The 21,861-nt window shown below is 39.0% G+C and overlaps 2 protein-coding genes across 2 annotated transcripts; both read right to left on the bottom strand.

The window, feature by feature from the left end:
* Positions 1–1,156: 1,156 nt before the first annotated feature.
* Positions 1,157–6,724, bottom strand: LOC105355597 (uncharacterized). Its single transcript, XM_011483338.4, has 6 exons — positions 6,616–6,724; positions 6,078–6,185; positions 5,953–5,995; positions 5,637–5,761; positions 5,260–5,318; positions 1,157–3,904 (listed from the first exon to the last, which is right to left on the bottom strand). The coding sequence occupies exons 1-6, from the start codon at positions 6,620–6,622 to the stop codon at positions 3,455–3,457; spliced, it is 792 nt and encodes a 263-aa protein (XP_011481640.2). The 5' UTR covers positions 6,623–6,724; the 3' UTR covers positions 1,157–3,454.
* Positions 6,725–14,953: 8,229 nt separating this feature from the next.
* Positions 14,954–21,021, bottom strand: si:ch1073-15f19.2 (uncharacterized). The gene is made up of 5 exons (XM_023962748.2): positions 20,331–21,021; positions 19,881–20,222; positions 17,344–17,979; positions 16,719–16,815; positions 14,954–15,524 (listed from the first exon to the last, which is right to left on the bottom strand). Exons 1-5 carry the CDS (start codon positions 20,386–20,388, stop codon positions 15,374–15,376), a joined length of 1,284 nt encoding a protein of 427 aa, XP_023818516.1. The 5' UTR covers positions 20,389–21,021; the 3' UTR covers positions 14,954–15,373.
* Positions 21,022–21,861: the final 840 nt, after the last annotated feature.

The following is a 21,861-nucleotide window of genomic DNA, read 5'->3' as shown; positions in this document are numbered from 1 at the left end:
TGCTACTGCCAAAAGCAGTACTACATGGTGTAGTAGCTGCAATTGGCGGGCCACAAACTCCATGCTGTGCACCATTCTGATAGATCCACTTGCAGACAAACAAATTCATGTCTTTGTTTTCCTCATCTGAGGTGCCATCTGGCTCCAAACTGTACAGCTGGACAGCTCCGATATGTCTCGCTATTTTTGTTTTACCGGTAATGTTATGTTGGAGTTGTGAGGAGCAGTAGGCTAACAGGAGAGCATGTAAACAGATAAATGCTGGGAAGTAAGGGTGGGCTCACTCTGGGCCAAAAGTTCTGTCCACAACTCAGAGAAAAATATCTAATGAACTACTGCCGTTTTGCAGAAACTATGTCCTATGAAACAAGTTTTTAAATTTGGGCCACAAACAGCATAATTAAAATTAAAAGACTTCAGGGAATGCTTTGAAAATAGAAAAACGATGATCGGAGTGGGACTTTAAACACACATTTGCTGGAGAACACAATTCCCCTTTCTCATTTTTCTGGGATGTGGGATTGAAGAAGCTCAGGTTTTGAACTTCTGCCATGCGTCCGGTTATTTTTTCGGTACTTTTAGGTTTTCTCCACTAGCCAAGAAGTCCCTATGTAGACATTGTGGTAAAAGTCCTGAACTAAACTAAAATTCATCATTTTCATGAAAATGTAAAATTTAATTTTAATCTCTGAAATGATGTCAATCTTTAAACTTCTGTGACAAGCAGACACAGAACGCCATGCAATAGTAGGATAATCAAGGTTATACTATACTCGCTCATTTTTCTAAATGACAAGTTGGAGTAAAAGACAGTTCCATGAAAATGTTATAAAAGGATTTATGGACAGTATTAAAGCAAAAGTCTAATTGTGATCATTTTTATATTCAAAATTCTAAAAAGGTAATCCTAAAATTGAAACTATTGAACTTTTAATTTTAGAGTTATTGGGAACTCAAATGTTTTGTTTGAAATGAGTGAAAAAGATAGAAGGACTTAAATCAGGGGAAAAGCTGGAGATGGTTCATGATAAATTCCTTGTCAGTGACTCTGTATTATTCTCTTTAGTGCATGGTGTTCAATCCCAAACAAGGAAAGTAGTAAGTAATCTCATCCACTTCTGAATACACAGAAAAGACAAATAAAGACGAGACTAAGTATTGGCTACTCACATGTAATCTGTTAGGTGTCACAAATGAAACAATAATATATTCAGAGGCATTTCAAAGATGGAAACACACACCAAGGATTGAATTTCACTTGTTTTAAGTCCAGTCGGAGGACAGTGTTCTTCGTGGTTCTCTTCATTTCTATCTCTTTGATGTCAAAGAATGCACTGTCTGTGGTTAGAAAGGAAAATAATGAAAAAACCAAGATGAAATATGTTGATATTTGCAGGGTTCTCATGAGACCTCCGACCACTTCAATCTTGATGTGGTCCTGATGTGGAAACTCTGCAACTCACAAATCTGCCTGTAGGCAACAAGAATATCTGGACTGCAAAAACTGAATCTTAAGAAAGTAAAGAGCTCTTGTTTCAAGAAAAAAATGTCTGATTATCTGTCTTGCAAGAAAAAAATCTTATCAAGAAAGTTTTTCATTAACAAAACAGTTTGAGAAAACATCTCAGTGACAAGAATGACTAGAATGTTTATCTGAAAATAAGAATTCTCAGTAAGACCATTTCTCTAACCCCATTGGTGTTGTTGTTTTTTGCTTGTTTAATGAAAATCTTCCAATGTGGTAAGAATTTTTGACTCTAAGGGGCCTGCTTTTCTATTTTGCTCTTTCCTTATGTGATCACAGGAGTCATAAACATTCACCTTGCAAAATAAGTTGATAAAACTCAATAAATTCACAACAAGGACAAACTCTAACATAATATGTGGAAATGTGATTGTAAGATTCTCAGTAGGAATCTAAATGAACTCTGGTTGAGTAATTTTTTTTGCTCGTAGACCCATTTCATGACAGAAATATTGCTGTAAGGTAGAAGAAGATCATCTTCATTTGTCAATTTGAAAGATAACACTCCCAAAAAGCAGCCTCTTTCGTTACTAAATAATATAAGACAGTTCTGAAGTTTGAGCTCCGACTTCTTTAGCTTAGTATCTTTTAATACTTTCTGAGCTAAAAAAAGAGCCTTTCCAGACACCAAAGTGTCACAAGAATAACTTATTTACCTACACTACACTGTAATAGGAAAGCTCAGGGTTTTTAGCTCACGTTTTTGGTGTTATTGGGACCTAAAAGATTTGCTAAAAGGATCTGATCAAAAGAAACAACAAAATTCAAAATTTGACCCTAATATCAACAGCAGTCCAAAGAAAAACAGGATTTTTTTCCCCTAATGAATGCAGGAAAGCAGAAATCATATTCCAAAAACTCTGCAAAAACTGAATCTTAAGAAAATGAAAAGACCCTTGGTAAAAAAAAAAAAGTCATATTTTCTGTCCTGCAAGAAAAATAACCTTGTTAACAATTATAATTTTCATGACTTCTAAGTTGAGAATGTACAAGATTAAATTCATGAATTAATGAGGCAAAAGTTTGTTTACTAAGAAACACAACAACAACAACAAAAACTAATATTGTGTTTAAGTATTAGAGACACACAGACTAATTGTAACAGTTACTTCAGCTTTGGTTTCACAAATAAGGAAACACTTTTAGTGAGTCTTTTAGTGAGTTTACATTGTTTCATTATAATCATAGGGATACTGAAAAGAATTAGCAGGAAACTGGGCCTCTTCAGAAGACGATTCGTGACCCACAAGGAGTGAATTTCCAGTGGGTGAGCTGTTTCCATTGTTGGCAGTATAGTTGCAGAGGTTCAAATAGATTATGGGACTTATAATAAACCAAAGCCTTAAGGCATCACCAGAAATGCTTGCATCGATGGATTTAGTCCCTAACTAATGTGGCTACCACTCATCCAACTTTATTTTTGAAAAAAACATGGCTTTTTCCCTGTAAAAGCATGACTTTTTTCCTCATAACTTTTACAACTTAATTTTTTTATATATGTATTTTTTTTTAATTTTATGGTGGCCCTAATACTCCGTTGTAGGAAACAGTGTTGTCAAAGAAATGTCGCCTACTCTGGGGAAAGTTTTTGTTAAACTTTTTTGGTGATGGATGAGACATCAAAACAGGAAAGGTTCTTCCATTTCCTGTAATGATCTGACGTTTTTCTCTGTGTTTCACAATAAACTGTAAATTTCCACACGGTTCTTGACCTCTAAATGTCACCAACAGGTTTTCTTTTATTTTTTTCCCCCTTAGGTATTTTACTACTTCTTCACAGGGAATATACATTTTCCTTTCTAAGTTGGAAGGAAGTTGCTCAACTTTGCAAAATTCAGTCATTATCCAACTGATTTTTCACATAAGATTGTGATAGTTTGAAAGAAGCAGTTTTCTATTAAAATGTTTGTGTGACACAAAAGTGCTCCTTTAAGTGTCATCCTCTAAGAGAAGCGAACAGACATTACCATTGCTACTATAGTTTTTACTATCTATTCCTTCCCCACTGTCTTGATCTATTTTCCATTCTTTACTTCGACCGTCCTCTCCCCATTGGTTTGCGTCCCGAGAACTATTCTCCATCTTTGTGTTTGCGCTCCACTCCCTTTCCATCTCCTCTGCTTCCTGGGCTATCTGTTGACTGTTCAGGTAGATGCTGCTGTGCGAAACCATTGTGCAGGTCTCTCTTGAAGGAAGATGCGCATCCACATCTGTGTCGACCTCCAGGAAAGCATTCGGTGGAGGTGTGAGGCGTTCGGGCAGGTGATCCAGGAGCGTGTTGTGTCCCTGTGTCTGGCCTTGCAAGTGACTGTGCTTTTTCTTGCGTTTCATTGCAACCTTCAAATCCAGTGAGGCATAATTCAGGTCACCCTCCAAAGGCTATGTGAAGCAATAGCAAAAAAAAAAGAGAGAAGTACTATAAAAACCAGCCCAATAAAGTACTTTTTCATTATTAATTGTCTTATTTGTCGTTTCTTGAGCATATTGTAAATAAAGCTTGACTAGTTTGGTTTTTGGATTATAATTGTCTTGTGTCTAGTGAATTGCAATTTCATTGACGACACATGAGAAAGTAATGTTCAATAGCTTTAATAAAAATGCTACAAATGTACTTTGAATCTCCTCTCTGCTGCAATGAACTAAAATAAATGTAAATTGTCCACAAAAACTAAACATTTGGGGTTAGGAGCCCATTTTTCTGATGAAATATGTGCACACTCTTCTCAATACATGCACAACTTGGCATTACCCTTATATCCCTAACCTTATATCCCTCTTATAATTAATTAGCTTTCTTTTGTAATTTGAATTTTGAAAGCACCAAAGCATCACAAAAATACTGCTGAATCAATTCAAACTACAGCTTGATTCAATTCAATACTGTTGTATTTATACAGCCCAATATTTACAACAATAGTCATCTCAATGGGCTTTATTCCGGTAATTGTGTAATAAACATGAATCATAAAGAACATGAAGTAAGAATTCAATAGCTGATTGCTAAATTAAATTAAACATACTAAACAAAACTGGGCATCCCTGCCCTTAGACCTTCCTTAATGTTGGTCTACTTGTAAGAGTCAAAGAAAGATGTCAGCACCTCACTCAAACCCATGGTTAAGGCCATGTCACACAGCCACTATGTACATTTTATGCATATTGCATGAACAAAAATTATATTAATTATAGATATGTGCGCCATATACGCAATGTAAAAGTTATACATCTGTGATAGATGCGTGAAAAGTACGTTACACATATGTGGAACGGTCGTGGAAAGCCACAATTTTGTGTATGAATCTTGCAAAAATCAAGCACAATTACATAAACTGTAAAATTCTCAACAGATCAAAAGTTTTTAACGGCTCAAAACATAATTTACGCAAAGAACCATCATGCAAAACCCTCTGCCCACAACGACGAATTATGAACGTAAGAAACACTTACGTATATCACGCATGTATCATGAAAGACACGACGTGAAATAGTGCGCAAAATGTATGTTTTGCGCACTATGACACAGCCTTTAGGAAATTTAAACCAAATGTCAATGATGTCAATTTGTCCGATTTTTCTTCAACCCTCATTTTAAACATTCAAGAAAAATTTTAATCTTTTCAAACTCAGGAGTAAGAAAAGATGAAAATCTTCAAATTATGGCAACCAACAACATTAAATTGTAGATAAATCATAGTTATTTAATAAATTATGACGTTTTTAAAGTTTTTTTTTACCTTCTTGTGATCTCTATTGCGTTTCATGGTCATCCTCTCATAGCAATCCTCGGCAGCTTCTGTTAAAATATAGATTTTCCTTGAATTTGTTCACAAGTAATCCAATTTAGGTTGATAGAATAAAAACCATTACAAATTAAAATTAAATCTACTTATATTCTATTCTACAATAATTTATCCATCAAAATCTTTTATTTTGCATAGATACCACCCAAATCTAGTCTTTGGCTTAACATCTAAATGTTGACATTGCATATTTTGTTGACCAAAAATTCAAAAATTCCACCAGAAAACAAATTTTTGGAGGTGATACACACAATCAAATAAACACATTTTTTTTTTCAAATAGATGTTAAACAGTCGAAGCCTTGGCTCACCGTTTCTGTCAGTGTGGATGTTGCCATAGATTGGATTTTCCTGTTGTTCATGATGATTGCGGGGATTTTCTTGCGGCTCTCGATGACTGAGATTACGAAAATTTTGCCTCTCAATCTGCGACTGGCTGAAGCAAGACAGACACATTTTTTTCAATACATTTTGAATTTATTGATTTATTGCCACATTGCATGGTTTTGTGGTTGAAATTAAAGCCAAAACAGCTTTTTGCTGTATAAATCATGACATATTTGATTGATCTCTACATGATTAGGCACATATTAAAGTTAAATTTGAAAAGTAAAAATGGAGGCGTACGTTTCTCTTTCAGAAATGTGGCCAAAGCAGCATCCATCTAGACCTGTAAGAAAGAAGCATGTCTTAAAAGAGTGTCGTATTGAAAAATGAGGTGAAGCAAAATACTAAGTAATACTTTGGTTTACCTGTGCACATAGCAGCTCTTCTTCTGAAGCAAAATATTATGTGAAGACTCAACGAGATGAACAAGGCCAGAGACAGGAACGCAAGGGGTATAACAAAAGTGTCTCCTTCTTTAAATATAAAAAACAAAACAAAATACAAATTATAGCCTCCAAATTTGTCAAACCAGGTGGAAATGTAGACTTTTACTGGTCTGACGTTAATAACACTGACATGTTTTGGTGTACAAAAAAAACATTTTCGCCTACTAACACTGTTTTACTGTGACTCTTTACAGGGAAAACCAGACTACTGTGGTGTTCTTTACATACTTTGTACAATGTAATGGCAAATTTATTTTCCTTTTACATGGCTACAGTTTGTTTAACTCTTTGCCGTCACATCAGTAAAAACCTAAACAAAAGTCAAGGAGAAATCAGAAAAACTACAGCCTTCACTTTTCAATTTACTTTTTATCAATCTATTTTTAAATGGATTATGTTTTTTCCCCCTGTTATATTCCATAAAAAGAATGCAAAAAAAAGTCAAATCTTTTCTTACCCGTCATATTAAAGTTGTCTCGGACTGCACAAAGTATGATCGAATGGTTCTCCACCAGGACAGGACTGCGTTTTCATCAGCGGGGCGTGCTACAGTAGTCTATTTTTACCCTCCCTTCGGTACATCTTGCTTTCAAACTTACTGCTCTTCAGTTACAAACAGGAAGCATCGTAACCTCATTCTGAGGCAGGCTGTGTTTTTAGCTCTGTGGGATACAACACAATAGATCCCTCTATGTTTAAAAAGTGAACTTAAAAATCAATGCGTTCAAACAATCTGTTTTTTTGTATTTTTACAAAATATGTATTTTGTATTTACCTGTTTATAAGCCCAGTCTTTTATAAAACTTGTCAATTTTTTTTATTTGTAGTTTACTTATGAATAGAAATGTCGCACTAATAGAAATAACAAAGCACTTCACAATTAAACACAGAACTAGAAAGAGTCTTATTTTTTAAATATTTTTTCTTAATCTAATGGCCTTTGTTTTGGTTTTTAAGTTATATTCTTATTTTTTCTGTAAAGCACTTTGTGCTACTAAGGTATGAAAAGTGTTTTATGAATAAAGTTTGATTTCATTCAACAGGAAAAAAACTAAAAGATGAGGTCTGATTTTTTAAACACAAATATTTGTAAAAAGAAAAAAAAGAAGAAAAAATAGGAATTGAAGGAATATTCAGGTGGTTGCCTGTAAAAAAACAAAAACAAAAAAAAACTTAATATGAAAAACTTGATAGTGCTACTGTGGATTAAATTTATAAAGGTGGGGATTTAATAATTTAAAACTTGTCAGATCTCTGCATGGTCCATAAACCAAAGAGTGTATTACAATCTGCAAGAAGGAGACAACTAGAAGAATTTTAAATCAGACAAAAACAGAGTAAAAATGCTTCTTATTTTGTTATATTAACACTTTTGCTCATGTTTTATGTTCTTGTTTGAGTGCTGCACAATCTACTCTTTCTGTTTTCCTTTTTTTCCCTACAATATTTTTGTTGTTGTTGGAATTGTCATTGATTTTAATGCATTAATTTGTTTTTGTTCTTATAAATTGTGTTTAAATGTAATTTTTCATGCTGCTGAAGCTTTTTTGAAGCACTTTGAAATCCTTCTTTGTGGGAAAATAACATTAGGCTTTTCACCATGACAGTTTAAAGGGCCTATATCATGCCATTCTTAAGCCTTTCACATTAAACTATATCTATATATGTAATAATTTATTACCTTTGGCACACAAAAGAATGGATTTTCAGGGAAATATGAATTAGTTTTACAACTCATTTTCCTACCATCTCTGAGGCAGCGCCTTTCGCCCTTTGTGGGTGCCGCTTATTTCGTGACGTCAACCTAAACCCGGACTCTGCAGCGTGTCTGCGTTTTGCCCACGAAAACAATCAACGTCCGAACTTTTACAAAGATGGTTGTGCATATTGTGCCGTCTTTTTGCCGATCACCGCTAGTTCTGCAGTGAAAGTGTGTTCACCTGGGGGCAGTGATGGCAGCTCAGACTCTTACTAGGAGGGGCTGTTTCTCACTTTGTGATGTCACAATGTGAGAACCTGCTAGTTCTTGTGGATTTAGGACAGGCTGGTGGGTTTTAGAGGAGTGCTCAGAATTGCTTGAATGGATCAAAAATACTGCTTTGGGGTGTTTTTTTGTGAAAAATTAACATTGTAGTTCACTTCAAAGTTCAGAAACGTTGATTCAGCATCATATAGGCCTTTTAACGGGTTGGGGTTGAATGCCAATCACTGGTCTGTAGACAAATTACTGATTTGAAATGGTACACACTGATGACCTATGCTCTTTTAGAAACAATTAGGGTAAGTGCAAATTTTATAAAAGACGTCTCTCAAACTTTCATTCAAGATCAACAATTTGTGAAAAGATTTTGCCAGAGGAAAAATGTTGCCAAATAAAATGATTGCAAGTCTTTTATTTTCACTTCTGGTAACCTGAGTGGGTTTGTTCTTTAAAATAGTTCAGATACAGTTTGGAACAGGAGTATCAAAGCCAAGTTACATCCCTAAATTTTAAAATGCATCACAAAAACTTCATGCTATGTGCATTTGTCAAAATTTTTTCACACACACTTGGTTAGACTTTAGAACAATAGAGCTTTTCACATCACAATGCATGTTTGCACACGTCTTCTGACATGAGTTTATCAAGAATTCATATCTTGCAAGCACATGTGGTTTCGATAGTGTGGTTGGAAAATCAGAAGACAGACTGCAGTTGTGAAATGTGTTTTAGCACGATACACGACTAGTTTTGGCAAACGTGTCATTATAAGAGAACAAACGTTTGTTCGAGACCTTACGATCCACTGTCTAGTTTTTAAAGTGATTAAAATTCAACTTCAAATGGACACATGAATTCCAAGCATGCCGGATTAGAAGAAATAAAAGTTAAAATGTTAAAAAATTACAATAAAGAAAATTTGATACCTGTGTTTGATGTTGTGTGGTCTGTGGTGTTAGCCCCAAACTGTCAATACAAGTGTCACTTTGTGGTTGTGGTGGACAAGAGGGTCCTTTAATTTTTAGCTTTAGCCAGTTTAAGTGAGCCAATGACAAAACAAATCCTCTGTTGAGCTGATTGTAGGTGTGTGTGTATATATAGACTGCATGGTGATGAAGTGGTTAGCATTCTCACCTCACTGTGAAAAGACCCTAGTTCAAATCCTGGGTTCTTTCTGTGTCAAGTCTGCATGCTCTCCTCGTGCATGCGTTTGTTTTTTCAGGGCACCCCGGCTTCTTCTTACAGTCCAAAAATATGATTAGTTGATTAACTGATTAATTGGTATTTACAAGATGCCCCTTGAGTGTGTGGTAGTACCAGGCCTGGATTTAGCCAGCCCCACAATGGGGTGCAGGTAAAATACTGGGGGGGGGGCAAGTCGAGGTATGCTGAAAGTGTTATTTCCTTTCAAGTCCCTGAAATGTTTCGAAAACCTGTCGTCATGTCAGTTTATATATCCATATTTCTGTCTTCTCCTTTGAGCTACATATCTTTTAAGCTTTATGTTGAAAGCCCTTCCCGACACACTTACCAGGCTTGAGACCAACACAAGCAGAACATTGGTTTTTGCCTTGTTAAAGCTGCATCCTTGGGCAAGACCGTTCACGCTACTGCCTAACTATGTAGCCACAAAAGGGGCCCAAGTGTGGGTCTCCCCGGGCCAGTCCTCAGCCCGGATAAAATACAGGCATCCGGCTTTAAAGTCTCTGCTAAACCACCGATGCGAATCAGTGAAAGTTGAATAAATGTGGCAACCACAAAAGGGATATACAGTATGGTACTAAAAGGTGAGCAAGATTTTGTTTTTGTATGTGTGTATTAGGGTTTTTTATTTTATTTTTGTTTCTTAAGTTAATTTTTCATGTTTGTGAGGAAAATGATGCCATCAGGCCTTGGGTTGTATGTCTTTATGTTGCCCTGCTCTGCAACAGCAATTTGCCAAGAGTGAACCCCACCTCATCCTAATAGTGGGTCCAGCCTCCCCATAACAGAGGTAGAATGGGTGTACACATGTTTTTAATATACACAAAAAATGTCTGCTTTATTTAATATAATGATAATTTACAATTTTTTTCAACTCATTTGCCATCAAGGTTAAAGTTAAATCATTGAGATCAATAAATCACTGAACAGTAATGCAGAGCAAAGACTCACAATACCAGTTAAATCAGGAAATATCAAATATCTAGGTATCAATTTTTCCCCCAAACTATCAGAACTGGTGCAGCTAAACTACACCCCATTACTGGAAAACATACAGGACGATCTAACACGCTGGACCAACCTGCCTCTGTCCCTTATGGGCAAGGTAGCCACGGTAAAAATGAAAATCTTACCCAAAGTTAATTATCTATTCTCAATGATTCCCACACAACCGCCATTAAAATGGTTCAAAACATTAGACTCATCCATATCAAGCTTTTTATGAAACAATAAACCTGCAAGAATCAGTCTAAAAACTTTAAAATCTGCAAAAAGCTGTGGAGGATTAGAATGACCTAACTTCCACAATTACTTTCTTGCAAATGGACTACAATACATCTTAAAATGGTTAAAAAATAATACAGAAACCAACTCATGGTTAGACCTGGAACAGGCGTTATGTGGAAAGATCAACCTGTCAGATCTTCCATTTATTAGCCAAACAGTTAAAAAACAGGATTGTTTCAAAAGTATTAATATAAATGCCACTTTAACAGCCTGGTGGGAATTTCTCAAAATATCAAAATCATCAATTAAACCATGCAAAATGACACCCATCTGGAACAACCCAGACATCCTTATATAAAAAAAAAAATGATTCACTTCCCAGCTTGGCAAGCAGGGGGCATAAAACAACTAGAGCACATAATTATTGATAGAAGATTCATAACTCCCCAGGAACTTCAAGACAAACATGGAATAAATAACTTCTTGGAATATCAGCAACTTCAATCAATTATTACTAAAAAGTTTAAATACAGAGACAACGATTTAAAACCACCAGATGTAGTTACCACTCTGATTAATTTCTCAATGAATAAAACTCTCTCCAAAATATACAAACTTTTATGTAATTTAGATAATAATATTTCACTTCCAACAACAAAATGGGATGCGGATTTGAGCATCAGCACAGATGAAAGTTTTTGGTCAGAACTTTGTCTAAACACCTTTAAACTGACAAAAAGTCCAAATCTGCAGCTAATCCATTTCAAAACTCTTCACAGAATTTACTACACTGGACAGAGGATGTTCAAGATGGGTCTCAGCAACTCAGACATTTGTCAGCACTGTGACAGTAATCTACCCGACAGTTACATGCATGCACTATGGTTCTGCATGCCTGTCCAGGTTCTCTGGCAGCAGGTATGTGCCGATCTATCAGTCTGGCTTAAAGCTTCAATCACGGCTTCACCGTCACTTTGTGTGCTTGGTGACATGAGTGCCATCGATGTAGAAGGAGGATTAGGCTCTATCATTTTCATAACTCTTTGTATTGCTAAAAAAACTATTTTAATAAATTGTCGCTGCTCCTTGCCCTTCTGCCGTGGTTCTTGGTGGGGGTCGGAGCCTCCGGTGCCTGGCGGGGGGTGGTGGGGGCTCCGTTGGTCGGGGGGTCGGGTCCGGTGCCTGGGTGGGGCGGGCTGGGGCGCTGCGTGGTCCTCTGGGCTTGGGTGTGGGGGTGCGTGGTGGGGGGGTGGGGGGGTGGTCTGGCTTAGCTTGGAGGGGTGGTTCCTTTGCCTGTGCTGGGGGGGATTGGCGGGGGGCCCTGCTCGGGGGGGGGGGGGGGGGGGGCGGCGGCGCTGGATGGGCTGCCCATCTGCACCTGAGGCTGGGATCGGCCCTTCCCTGGCTCTGGGACGGGACGGGACAACCCTCTCGGGGCCCCCGGTCGCTCTGGGTGTCATCCGCTTCGGCTGCGGGGTCTGGGGTGGGGTGGGGTGGGGGGCTTGTCGGCCCTGTCCTGTGGGGGGGCGTTCTGGTGGGGAGGGGGGGGCAACTATTGGTACGGGGCGGGGGGGGTTGACGGGTTGGGGTCTCCGCTGAGGCAATCGGCGGTTGCCCCGGCCGGTTGGCTGCCTCGGTCCCGTCGAGGCCTGACCAGAGCTCTTCTAGGGCCGGCGTTTGGGGGTGGGGGCCTGGGCTTGCTCCGGGGGGGCGACGCTTTCTGGCTCCTCTCTCTCTGTGTGGGGTGGGTGGTGCCGGGCCTGGGGTGTCGGCGCCTCTGGGGGTGGGGCCCAGTGACGTGCAGTCAGGAGAGGCAGATGAGGCTGTGCCTCACCTGTCATTATGGGAAGAAAAGAGAAAAAATTAATTCAATTATTATATTTAATCAGTAATTTGTGCTTTGCAGTCATTTTCCAATTAAATGTACCATTTTTGGGTGTTTTTTCTTTTCAAAATCGCTGAATTTCCGCATTTGCCGTTCAGATACTAAGAAGTGACGTTCGATGAGGCACCAGCCCGCTGAGCCTCACCTTGGATTGCGCAATACCTATGCAGTCAGACGGTACTGCTGTCTCTCTGTATGTCGGTTCAATCACTTGTACTATATGAGCTGAGTTTACATAATTTAGCATATGTATATGATGTACAGTGTTCGTTTTTATAAATAACTGTATGTGAGGGACGTGTTTCTTGTGCTGAGCGCTAAACGCCGGCAAAAAAGGGTGAGGCCAGACATTTTCGTGCCTCATGTTGGTGGGCGCCGGTGAGCCCTGAGATTATGACGCTACAAAACAATAGTATAAGTGATAGCAAGCGGCAAGTCATTTTCTTCAGAAGGAGCGGCGTATGGACTTTATTTACACGTAAAGGTAAGATGATAATAACGTTTGTGCTTTTTTCTATGCTGCAGTTTGAATATGAAAAAATAAAATAAAAAAATAAAATAAAAAAAACACGCTGAAATGATATTTTAAACAACACGTTAACTGTTGTCAATTAAATGGTGAATAAGTTACTCAGTATGGTTCATGTGTTTGTAAATCTGACTGATGACGTCAGTGCCTCACCAGCCATTAACCTCACCGCACGTCACTGGTGGGGCTGGGTTGGCCTAGCCCCTTTGCTGGGGGTGTGGGGGGGGGGGGGGGGAACAGCTGTTTGACCACCGGGGGACAGTCTACCAGCTGTCCCCAACTCACCCCCTTCCTCATATAACCTCATATTAGGGTGAGGGGGTGGGGGGTTTAGCCTGTGATGCGCCTTGGGGGGGGGGGGGGGGGTACTTGGCAGTGGCCCCCCTCCTATGGTTGCCTATGGTACCCGCCAATTTTAACCGCACCTTAGACATTCAGGGCCCCTTGGTGGGGAGGGTGAGGGACATCACTGTGAGTAATCAGGAGATGTCCCCTTAGTGCACTACCCGCCAATTTTAACTGGTACACACACCCGTCCCCCCTCAATATATACATTCCAACATAAACACACACACATGCACACACACACCCTCTCAAACACACATACACGCACACACATTTTGCAAGGAAGGTGGGACCTGGGTCCATCTGTCCCCTACCCCTCCCCTGGTGGGGGGTGCGGGCCCCTTGGCAACGGCGGCTGTGTCCCCTGGGTGCCAGCTTCCTGGGCCCGGCGGTTCTCTCTCCGCGCGGTGGGGGGGGTTTACATTACACCTGAGCCGGGGGTGTTCGTGTCCCTGGGGGGTGGGTCCTGGTCCTTGCCCCTGAGCGCTGGGCCCCGCCAAATTTCCAACTGTGGCCGAGCCTGGTCGGGCCATATTTACAACACCCCTTGTGGGCCCCCTTTTTTCCCCGGGGTTCCCCCCTCTTGGGCGGGGGCGGCGGGCCCCTGCTTTGCTCCTCCCTGGACCAACCGTGGGCCGGGTGGGTGGCTGCCTGGAGTGCGGAGCGGGTCTCCCTTGGGGGGTCTTGGCTCGTACCTGGGGTTGGGGCGGGGGGATGCCCAGTACTCCTGGGTGGTGATGGGGTGCTCGTCTGGGGCTGTGGGCGTCCTTCTCCGGTGGGGCCCTGCGTTGGGCTCTCCCGGCGCGGCGGGGGGCTGCTCTCCTGGTTGGGCTGGGGGGGCGCTCTCTTTCCCTCCGTGCCTCCCTGCTCTCTGGTTCTGGGACGGGACGGGACCCGGGGGGCGGTTGTTCCCTGCCTGTTCCCGTGTGGCGTTGGGGGGATTCCGGCTGCCGCTGCTGCGGCGGCGGGGGTCTTGGGGTTGGGATGGCTGGGCACTCTCCCTTCTTCTTTTCACGTTCCACCATCCATTTTAAAAGAACATCAACACTCACCTGAGCACAGGTGTTAGCTCACCTTTGCACTAACAGTTTGCATGATTGAATGACTGAAATATTTCACACTAGTTGGTTTTAAGGCATAAGTATGCGTATGAACACTATCTGTTTTGTGTACATGTCGACAGGTGGACATTTTTGCAGCTAGCAGGTGTGTTTATAACATTTGAGTGTGTGTGTGGATAGGCCCCGCCCTTTTTGTACTACATTTGAACCTTACCATAATGATTAACAACCAGTAAACTTGTTGCTTTATGTTGCTTCATGGTCTTATCCCCCCTCCCCTCCTATTATCACCCTCCTACCCCCCCTCTCTCTCTAACATCCCTCCCTTTTCTTCCCCTCTTTCCTTTTCCGTCCGGTCCAACGCCCAAGATTTTCAAACATGGTTGAAATTAATAAAGTTTGGCCTTAATTACAAAAGGGGTTTATTCAGACATACCTCTGGTTTGTATGAAGATTAATAACCCCTATTGTTAAAGTAAAATATGTCCAACACAAGAGGCCCTCAGCTGTCATCTGTCTGACCAGCTGTTGGACAGGACAAGGAAAAAATAAAAAAAAGTTAAATCATTGAAAAACATTTTTATTTGATCAAATAGACACAGAAAATACACACAACAAGACAAAACAGTAATTTTACATCTTTTAACCATATAAAGATGTGGTTCCATGAAAAAAACTACCAAGGTAATTCATATATGTCAGCCATCTCTTATCTTAATCTCCACCATAAACCTAACAGCAAACACTTTTTTCTTATTTTCTTCAGACTGAATTTTAAAAAGAAGTTCACAATATTGTCCAGTGACTTTGTTTACATAAATAAAACTCACACTTCACAAAATTTATCTTGCTGCACATGCATTTTTAAACAACCTGCAAGAAAAAGCAATGCATTTTACCAGCACTAAAAAACCCAAGCAGGAAACCGCGTGTGAGCCCCCCTCCCCCCACGTGACGCAAAGTCTGTGACTGATCCTTTTTTCATTAAACATATGTGTTATCTGTGTAATCTGCTATTGAGTTGCATCTTGCCGTGGGGAAAAACTGGGTTGATGTTTCGTCTTGTCTTGTAGCCGTGTACTTGACTGGAGGTGGAGGGGGTTTGAATAAAGGGGGCCCTTCCATCTTCATCTTTCTGCAGAGAAAGAGAACAGAAGGTTGACTGTTGACACTGACAGACCTCAGAAAGTCAACCAGTCTAATAAAGACCCACTCCATTTAAAACCCTGTTTTTGGTCTTTTTAACATGTTGTCACATTTTTCTTATGATGGAAATATATTAAGAAAATTAAGATACAAATTCTGTGTATTTCTTTATTGAAATCGCTGTGACTCAAGAGGAGACCCAAAAAATAGTGTTTGAAAAAGCATATAGTGATGATGTAGGTGCTACTGATGTAGGTGCTACAAGCTCCCTGCTCTGCTCCATTCGGATGCATTCATTTGCAGACGACTAGATCCATGTACGTCTTTGTTTTCCTCGTCCAAGCTGGCATCTGACTCAAAACTCATTTTCTAATGAACTGCTTCAACACTGCAGAAAATATGTCCAAGAAAACGATATAGGATTTTTCAATTTAGGCTAAAAACGACATAATCATAATAAAAGACCACTGGGAACGCTTTTAGGATATATCAAAAGATGATTGGAGTGGGACTTGAAGCCATGTAGACCTATGCCTTTTTGGGTTTTTTAACCTTCCCTAAAAACCCCTTGTATGTAAGATGGTCCATGTTTTCTGCCTTGTAGTTCAATATCAGTCCACTAGAGGCAGTAGTAGGCCTTTTCCTGCTTATTTCAAAATGGCTGCTTTTGAAGGGAAAGGTTTTGCTAATTTTCAAAACTTTATGGTGGGAATAACTCATCTACTTTTATATTTTTATACATATTTAGATAACTACTTGCTGTAAAACTACTTGCTGAAAAAATGCAAAATTATGCATAATTGTTTCTTCATCATGTTAAAAGTGCGTGGATTAAATTTGAGACGGTGTGTGTATGAGATAGATTTTTTCTGAACATTAATAACAACATTTTTACATCGTAATCGAAAAATCTTCTAAACAAAAGCTCACCAAACCACCCAACATATCATTATTGATACTATCTATATGTGATGTAATAATGATATAGAAATTTTTTAATATGTATTTCATCAAAATAATCTAAAAAAACATCCATAAAATTACGTATTCCGTCAATTCTTTGATGTAGTGGGCTTTACAGGGTTAAACATGATAGATATAGGTCATTTCAAGACCATCGACAAATACAAGACATTCATTGAGTGCATGAAAGTTCAGTAGATGCTGAAGGTAGAGGTTTTACCTTTTATATGATTTTTGTATCCAATAGAGGAAACCAATGACACCAACTAGTGTCAGCACTGGAATGACGATCAACACCAAATGACTGCGTGTGGTATCTAGGCGACATTTTTTAGTAAAGACATTTTATCTTAGGAGTTAAGAAAACAAGATAGCCTACATTTCAAACTGCTTGTCTTGCTTTAGTAAAATCATAACAAAACAAGTGATTTAAGTAAACAAAAATATACCCTTTGCTGAAATCGAGTCAGTTGTGTACCAATAGACACTCATGATACCTTTTCCATCTTGGAAAGTAGCTTAAGGCTCAAAAAGCTGGAATTTGTCAAAATACAACATGTAAGGAATATACAGATATTAACTGTGACTAAACATTCACCTGAAGCTCTTGGGGTTTCTTCCTTTGGAGGATTCGACTCCACTGGTATTTTTTAAAAAACTGTTTATTGTCGATTTTACGGCCCTGTGGCTTTACATCAGGAGCCACAAACACATTTATTGCCCATAAGATAACTTCAAACATGGGAAATGTGAAAACCCACTCCTATCTGCAAAATTGATGCTTTGAACTCTAAAAACACCATATTTTTAAACACAAAAAACATGCAAAGCTTTTCAAAAGTTACCTTTTCCATCAGGGGGAGTCACCTTTTGAGTGGGGCTCAGATTAACATCTTCAGAATTTTTTGTACTGCTCTTGAGGGTGCTGGATTCTTCAGTGACTGATGAGTAAATAGTAGTCAGGTGCAGTTTGTGAGGATTGGGTTCTTCTGTCATCTGATTCCCGGTGCTGTTGAGTGTAGATTGGATTAATGTTGTACCAGCGTTTGTCGTAGTAGTTGCTTTCTCTTCAGTTGTTTCTGAAATATTTGTGGTCAAAGAATCAGTGACTGAAGCATCGCTGGAATTTGGATGAACTGTCCAGTTGACATGTGGTGAAAGCTCTGTAGTTGATGGTGGTGTAAGGCTGCTGTCGAGTGTAGATTGGATTAATGTTGTATCAGCGTTTGTTGTAGTAAAGTTGAATGGCTGATTGGTTGTAAAGTGGTTGTTAGGAGTAGCTGCAGATGTAAAACTGTTTGAGAGGGTTGCCTTCTCTTCAGTTGTTTCTGAAATATTTGTGGCCAAAGAATCGGTGACTGAAGCATCGCTGGAATTTGGATGGACTGTCCAGTTGGCATGTGCTAAAAGCTCTGTAGTTGATGGTGGTGTAAGACTGCTGTGAATTCTTTCAGTCAGGTTCTCTGGCGCAACTGTCACATCTGAAGAGGAAAAAAATAAAGAATACAATGTCAAACAAATATAACAATCTTTGTTGACTTTCAAACACATGCAGCCTGTGAAACAAACGGCAGTATGGTTGTTGCAACTGTTTTTATTTAATTATTCACCACTAGGTTCTGTATTTTTCACACTATAGGTCACAAAAGACAGTAAAGCGCACCATTAATGAATGGTCTATTTTTAAACATATGTCATACATATAAGGCACAACGAACTATGAGGCAAATTTATGATTTTGTTGTGGGAAAAAGTAACTGAATCTTTCTTTGTTTCTTCTGGTCCGAAATCTATTTGCACAAAATTCCTGTATGTGTTCCTTTCTTTGTGTCAGCTCTTCATGCATTTTGTCAAAATGTCAGTCATTTATAAACTTTATATTTGACTGGAATATGAAGTTGAAAAGTTAAGTAATGCACCAATAAGTCACTGCGTTTGATTTGGATGCACCAGAACCAAATAAGCCTTTATCCATGTACTCTACAACTGTTAAGAATATCAAGCAGACAAAAACAAGCTAGAGAAACTATAGTCAAATCTAGTAACAGTGAAGTTATACTTGAGACAGAACGTTTGTAAGTTAGAATTAAACATTGTCTAATATTATTGGTTTATTTGTGGGCATCTCGACTTGTTGCAATTCTCTAGTCTCACCAATAGATTGTGCTCTCACTCCACCAGATCATTTGGTTCTTTGATGACTGTTTATGGCTTGAAAGTATGAACAAAACAAGAACAGGAATTCTACCTGTTTTCCTTTTCACCCGAAACCCCCATTTTGTACGAGTCTATGAAGCCTCTGTACAAGAAGACAGACATTCAAGGCCTTGTGAGAACATTTACTGTACTGGAATCAATCCAAACAAACAAAAGCTGGATTTTAAACCCACACAGCTCTCGTTTTTACAATCAGACAGAGGTTCAGTTCTAAAATTATCTAAAGGAGGGAGCGTGTTCTACTACCATCAATGCTTCAGATCCTTTGGAATCCTCATTGTTTTCCTGCCAGTTTAACAGTGAGATTTTAACAGAAAAAAAAAGTTTGAGGTTTCTGATTAACTCATTCTGGCATGATTAGACTTCTCCAGCTCTAAACAGCTGAAGAAAATGCTAAATGGCGACTCAGGTTCATATTGGGTCAAGAGGGTTTAAAGAAAAAAACAAAAAAGCATCCAAAGGAAGACAGCTTATTTCTGATTGCACAGTGATGCTAAATTCTTTATGCAGGCTTTTGTCTAACTGTAAGGAAGTAAATCCCTGCATGATCGTCTGTCACCAACCAGAGATCCAGAAATTCACTGTCTGATACCAGATTCTTGTCCTGAGGCAAAAAACATATAGCAAACAAATCTCTTACATATTATTGAGATGATTTTGAATGTAAATGCTCCAAATGTAATCAAATTCCCCCCAAAATGGCAGATTTTTTGTATTTTTCTGGCAGTTTATTGTTCTGGTTTATTTTACCTTCATCCATCTCTAATGTGCAAAAGGAAAGGCTGTGCAACCAATGGTTACATTTCCTCCATAGAGAACCTCAACGGTTGCATTAGCATTGCAAATGAGTTGAATTTCATCTGGTTAGAAAATAACATTTTTAAAAGATGAATATATTAAAACCTTACAGTAATGTTATAGCCATAAAAAAATAAATGTAAGGCACTACAGGTTTCATCAAGATGAAAAAAGTTCATTGAGCAAAGAAAGAGGGTTTTTTTGGTAGAAAGAAAAACATTTTGAGGCAGGAGTAATATTTAAGAGATAAAATGAATTACATGTAAACTGTATGACAGCACAGCAGCTTTACTTTATAATTTTATCCAAATAAAAACCTCACTGGAGTTGAGGTTTGCAGGAATAAATGTATTTAAGCTCATCTTACCTTTGACTATTAGACGTGTTACGCTTATATCAGAACCAAAAGGAAAACTTGTAATTGTGCAAGCATAGTTTCCACTATCCCATTTCTCTACATTTTGAAGGTATAGGTAGGTGCCCAATGTTTTGCTTGTGCTGCTTCGCTTAATCTGGACAGTTACATTTGGCCAATGGAGGTGCAGTCCATGCACCACGCTGTATACCGCCAGCTTTGTTGCTCCATTTTTTGTCCATTCAATAATGGTGATCTTGAGGTCATGATCGTCTTCCAAGATACAGGGCAAGCTGATGTTTTGGCCCACGACAGCTTCCACTGTTGCTCCAGGAATTACATAATTCTGGAGTCCTGCCAGAAAAATGAAGCAAAAAAAGTTAGAAACCAAAGCAACTAACTACCAAAACGCAAGCCACAGATTTGACAAGAGCTACTGTAAGTGTGGATATCCAGAATTACCTTGGATGACGGAAACTAAAAACTGAAGAAAAAACACCCCAAAAGCAGCTCCAGGCATATTTGAGCTCCTCTGAATGGATGACGCCAATCAGACTAAACTGAAAGATTTGCTAAAGGACACAACAGTTATGCGATAGTTGCAGTGAGGCTGTGACTGTGAACAGGATGAGCGTTTGTTTAACAGGAAGCCACAAAGAAGTGCATTTTGAGTCATGCATGGTCCTCAAGCTTTGTGGCCTAAAAAACAAAAAGGCAAAAAAAAAAAAAACTTTCAAGCAAAACAGATACCTGACACAGATGTAAATCATGTAAGTGCTCTAACATCCTCTCATGCATTCTTTTCATTTGGGCCAAGCATTGCTTAGCAGTTTGAAAGTGGGTCAATGCAACCAAAAAAAAGTAAGTACAATATCTGCAAAGTTTGGTGCTATAAACATAGCACCATACTCTGCACCAAATATAGTTTTATTTTAACTTCTTAAAATATACATATGTTCACATTATTACATGACACATGCATTATCTGTTTGCTATCTTGTTGTCCCCCTCACATCAAAACCTTCAAGCTACATTCACATGCCTTCTGCAACACATGCTTAAGCGGCCACTTCCAATGAAAATGCACGTTCCTCGTTCAAAACTTTTGCATTTATGCATTGCTGCGCAAGTTTTCATGACTGTTTTTGGACTATACGGAAAAAACGTGGTCACTGCACAGGCTGAACTTTGACAAATCAGGGACTCCAATTTGGTAGTGATGTATGGATGGCGTCCCTTTTAATTCACTTAATTCATTTAACTCAAGTGCCAACCGTTGATCATGGAGGAGAAATGAATAATTATGGTTTATGCCTGCCCGGAATTAGTAAAATAAAAAGAAAAGTTTGCGAGATTTGAGCAACTTTGACATTTTGCACCAAGCCTTTTCTAACTGTAGGTGCCGGACGTGTGCTGGTAAACAGTAGAAAAAAAAAGAAGAAGAAGAAGCCCCTCCCCGCTTGTCCAGTGTGAACATCATGAACTATACTTGTACAGTACATTCTTCTTCTTCTTTTTTTAAAGCCAAACAGAAATGTTCATCTGCTGAACACGCGAAACTCACTTAGTGCATGTTCTTGAACACTCATTAAATGCTCGGTGTGCACGAAGCTTAAGATCGTTGTCAAGTAAAATTTATTTTGTTTGTTTCATTTCCTAAAACAATTGTGTTTTATTAGGTTGCTGACAAAGGATGGTACCATTTATATTCAAACAGTCTCAAACAAAACTGCAGTTAAATACTCAAAGGAAAGTATTCACAAACACTATACCCATCAGAGAGTAACACCTAATTTGTTTATTCACCCCCTTAGGGTTGCTGTCTTTGCAATACTAAACAGAGGAGGGCAAGTGTTACATGGCATTGTATACCAGGTGCTATAATAAAAACCTAAATGGTAGAAATGTGTTGGGTTGTTAAAGTATATTATACCATATTATTCAATGGGTAACACAGAAAAATATTTTTCTTTTTATGAGAAAAATTTGTCAC

This window comes from Oryzias latipes, chromosome 14 (genome assembly GCF_053564925.1).
Source record: "Oryzias latipes strain Hd-rR chromosome 14, Olatipes_Hd-rR_3.1".
Taxonomy (NCBI): Eukaryota; Metazoa; Chordata; class Actinopteri; order Beloniformes; family Adrianichthyidae; genus Oryzias; species Oryzias latipes.
This window is presented reverse-complemented; position numbering and strand designations above follow the sequence as displayed.

Coding starts and splice junctions, on each gene's coding strand:
- si:ch1073-15f19.2 (XM_023962748.2), bottom strand. CDS start 20,388: ATGCCTGGAGCTGCTTTTGGGGTGTTTTTTCTTCAGTTTTTAGTTTCC. Junction 20,223..20,330: donor TTTAGTTTCCGTCATCCAAG/GTAATTCTGGAT, acceptor TTTTTCTGGCAG/GACTCCAGAATTATGTAATT. Junction 16,816..17,343: donor GACTCCCCCTGATGGAAAAG/GTAACTTTTGAA, acceptor AATGTCGCCTAG/ATACCACACGCAGTCATTTG.
- LOC105355597 (XM_011483338.4), bottom strand. Junction 5,319..5,636: donor CATCCACACTGACAGAAACG/GTGAGCCAAGGC, acceptor ATATTTTAACAG/AAGCTGCCGAGGATTGCTAT. Junction 3,905..5,259: donor GCAATAGAGATCACAAGAAG/GTAAAAAAAAAC, acceptor TGCTTCACATAG/CCTTTGGAGGGTGACCTGAA.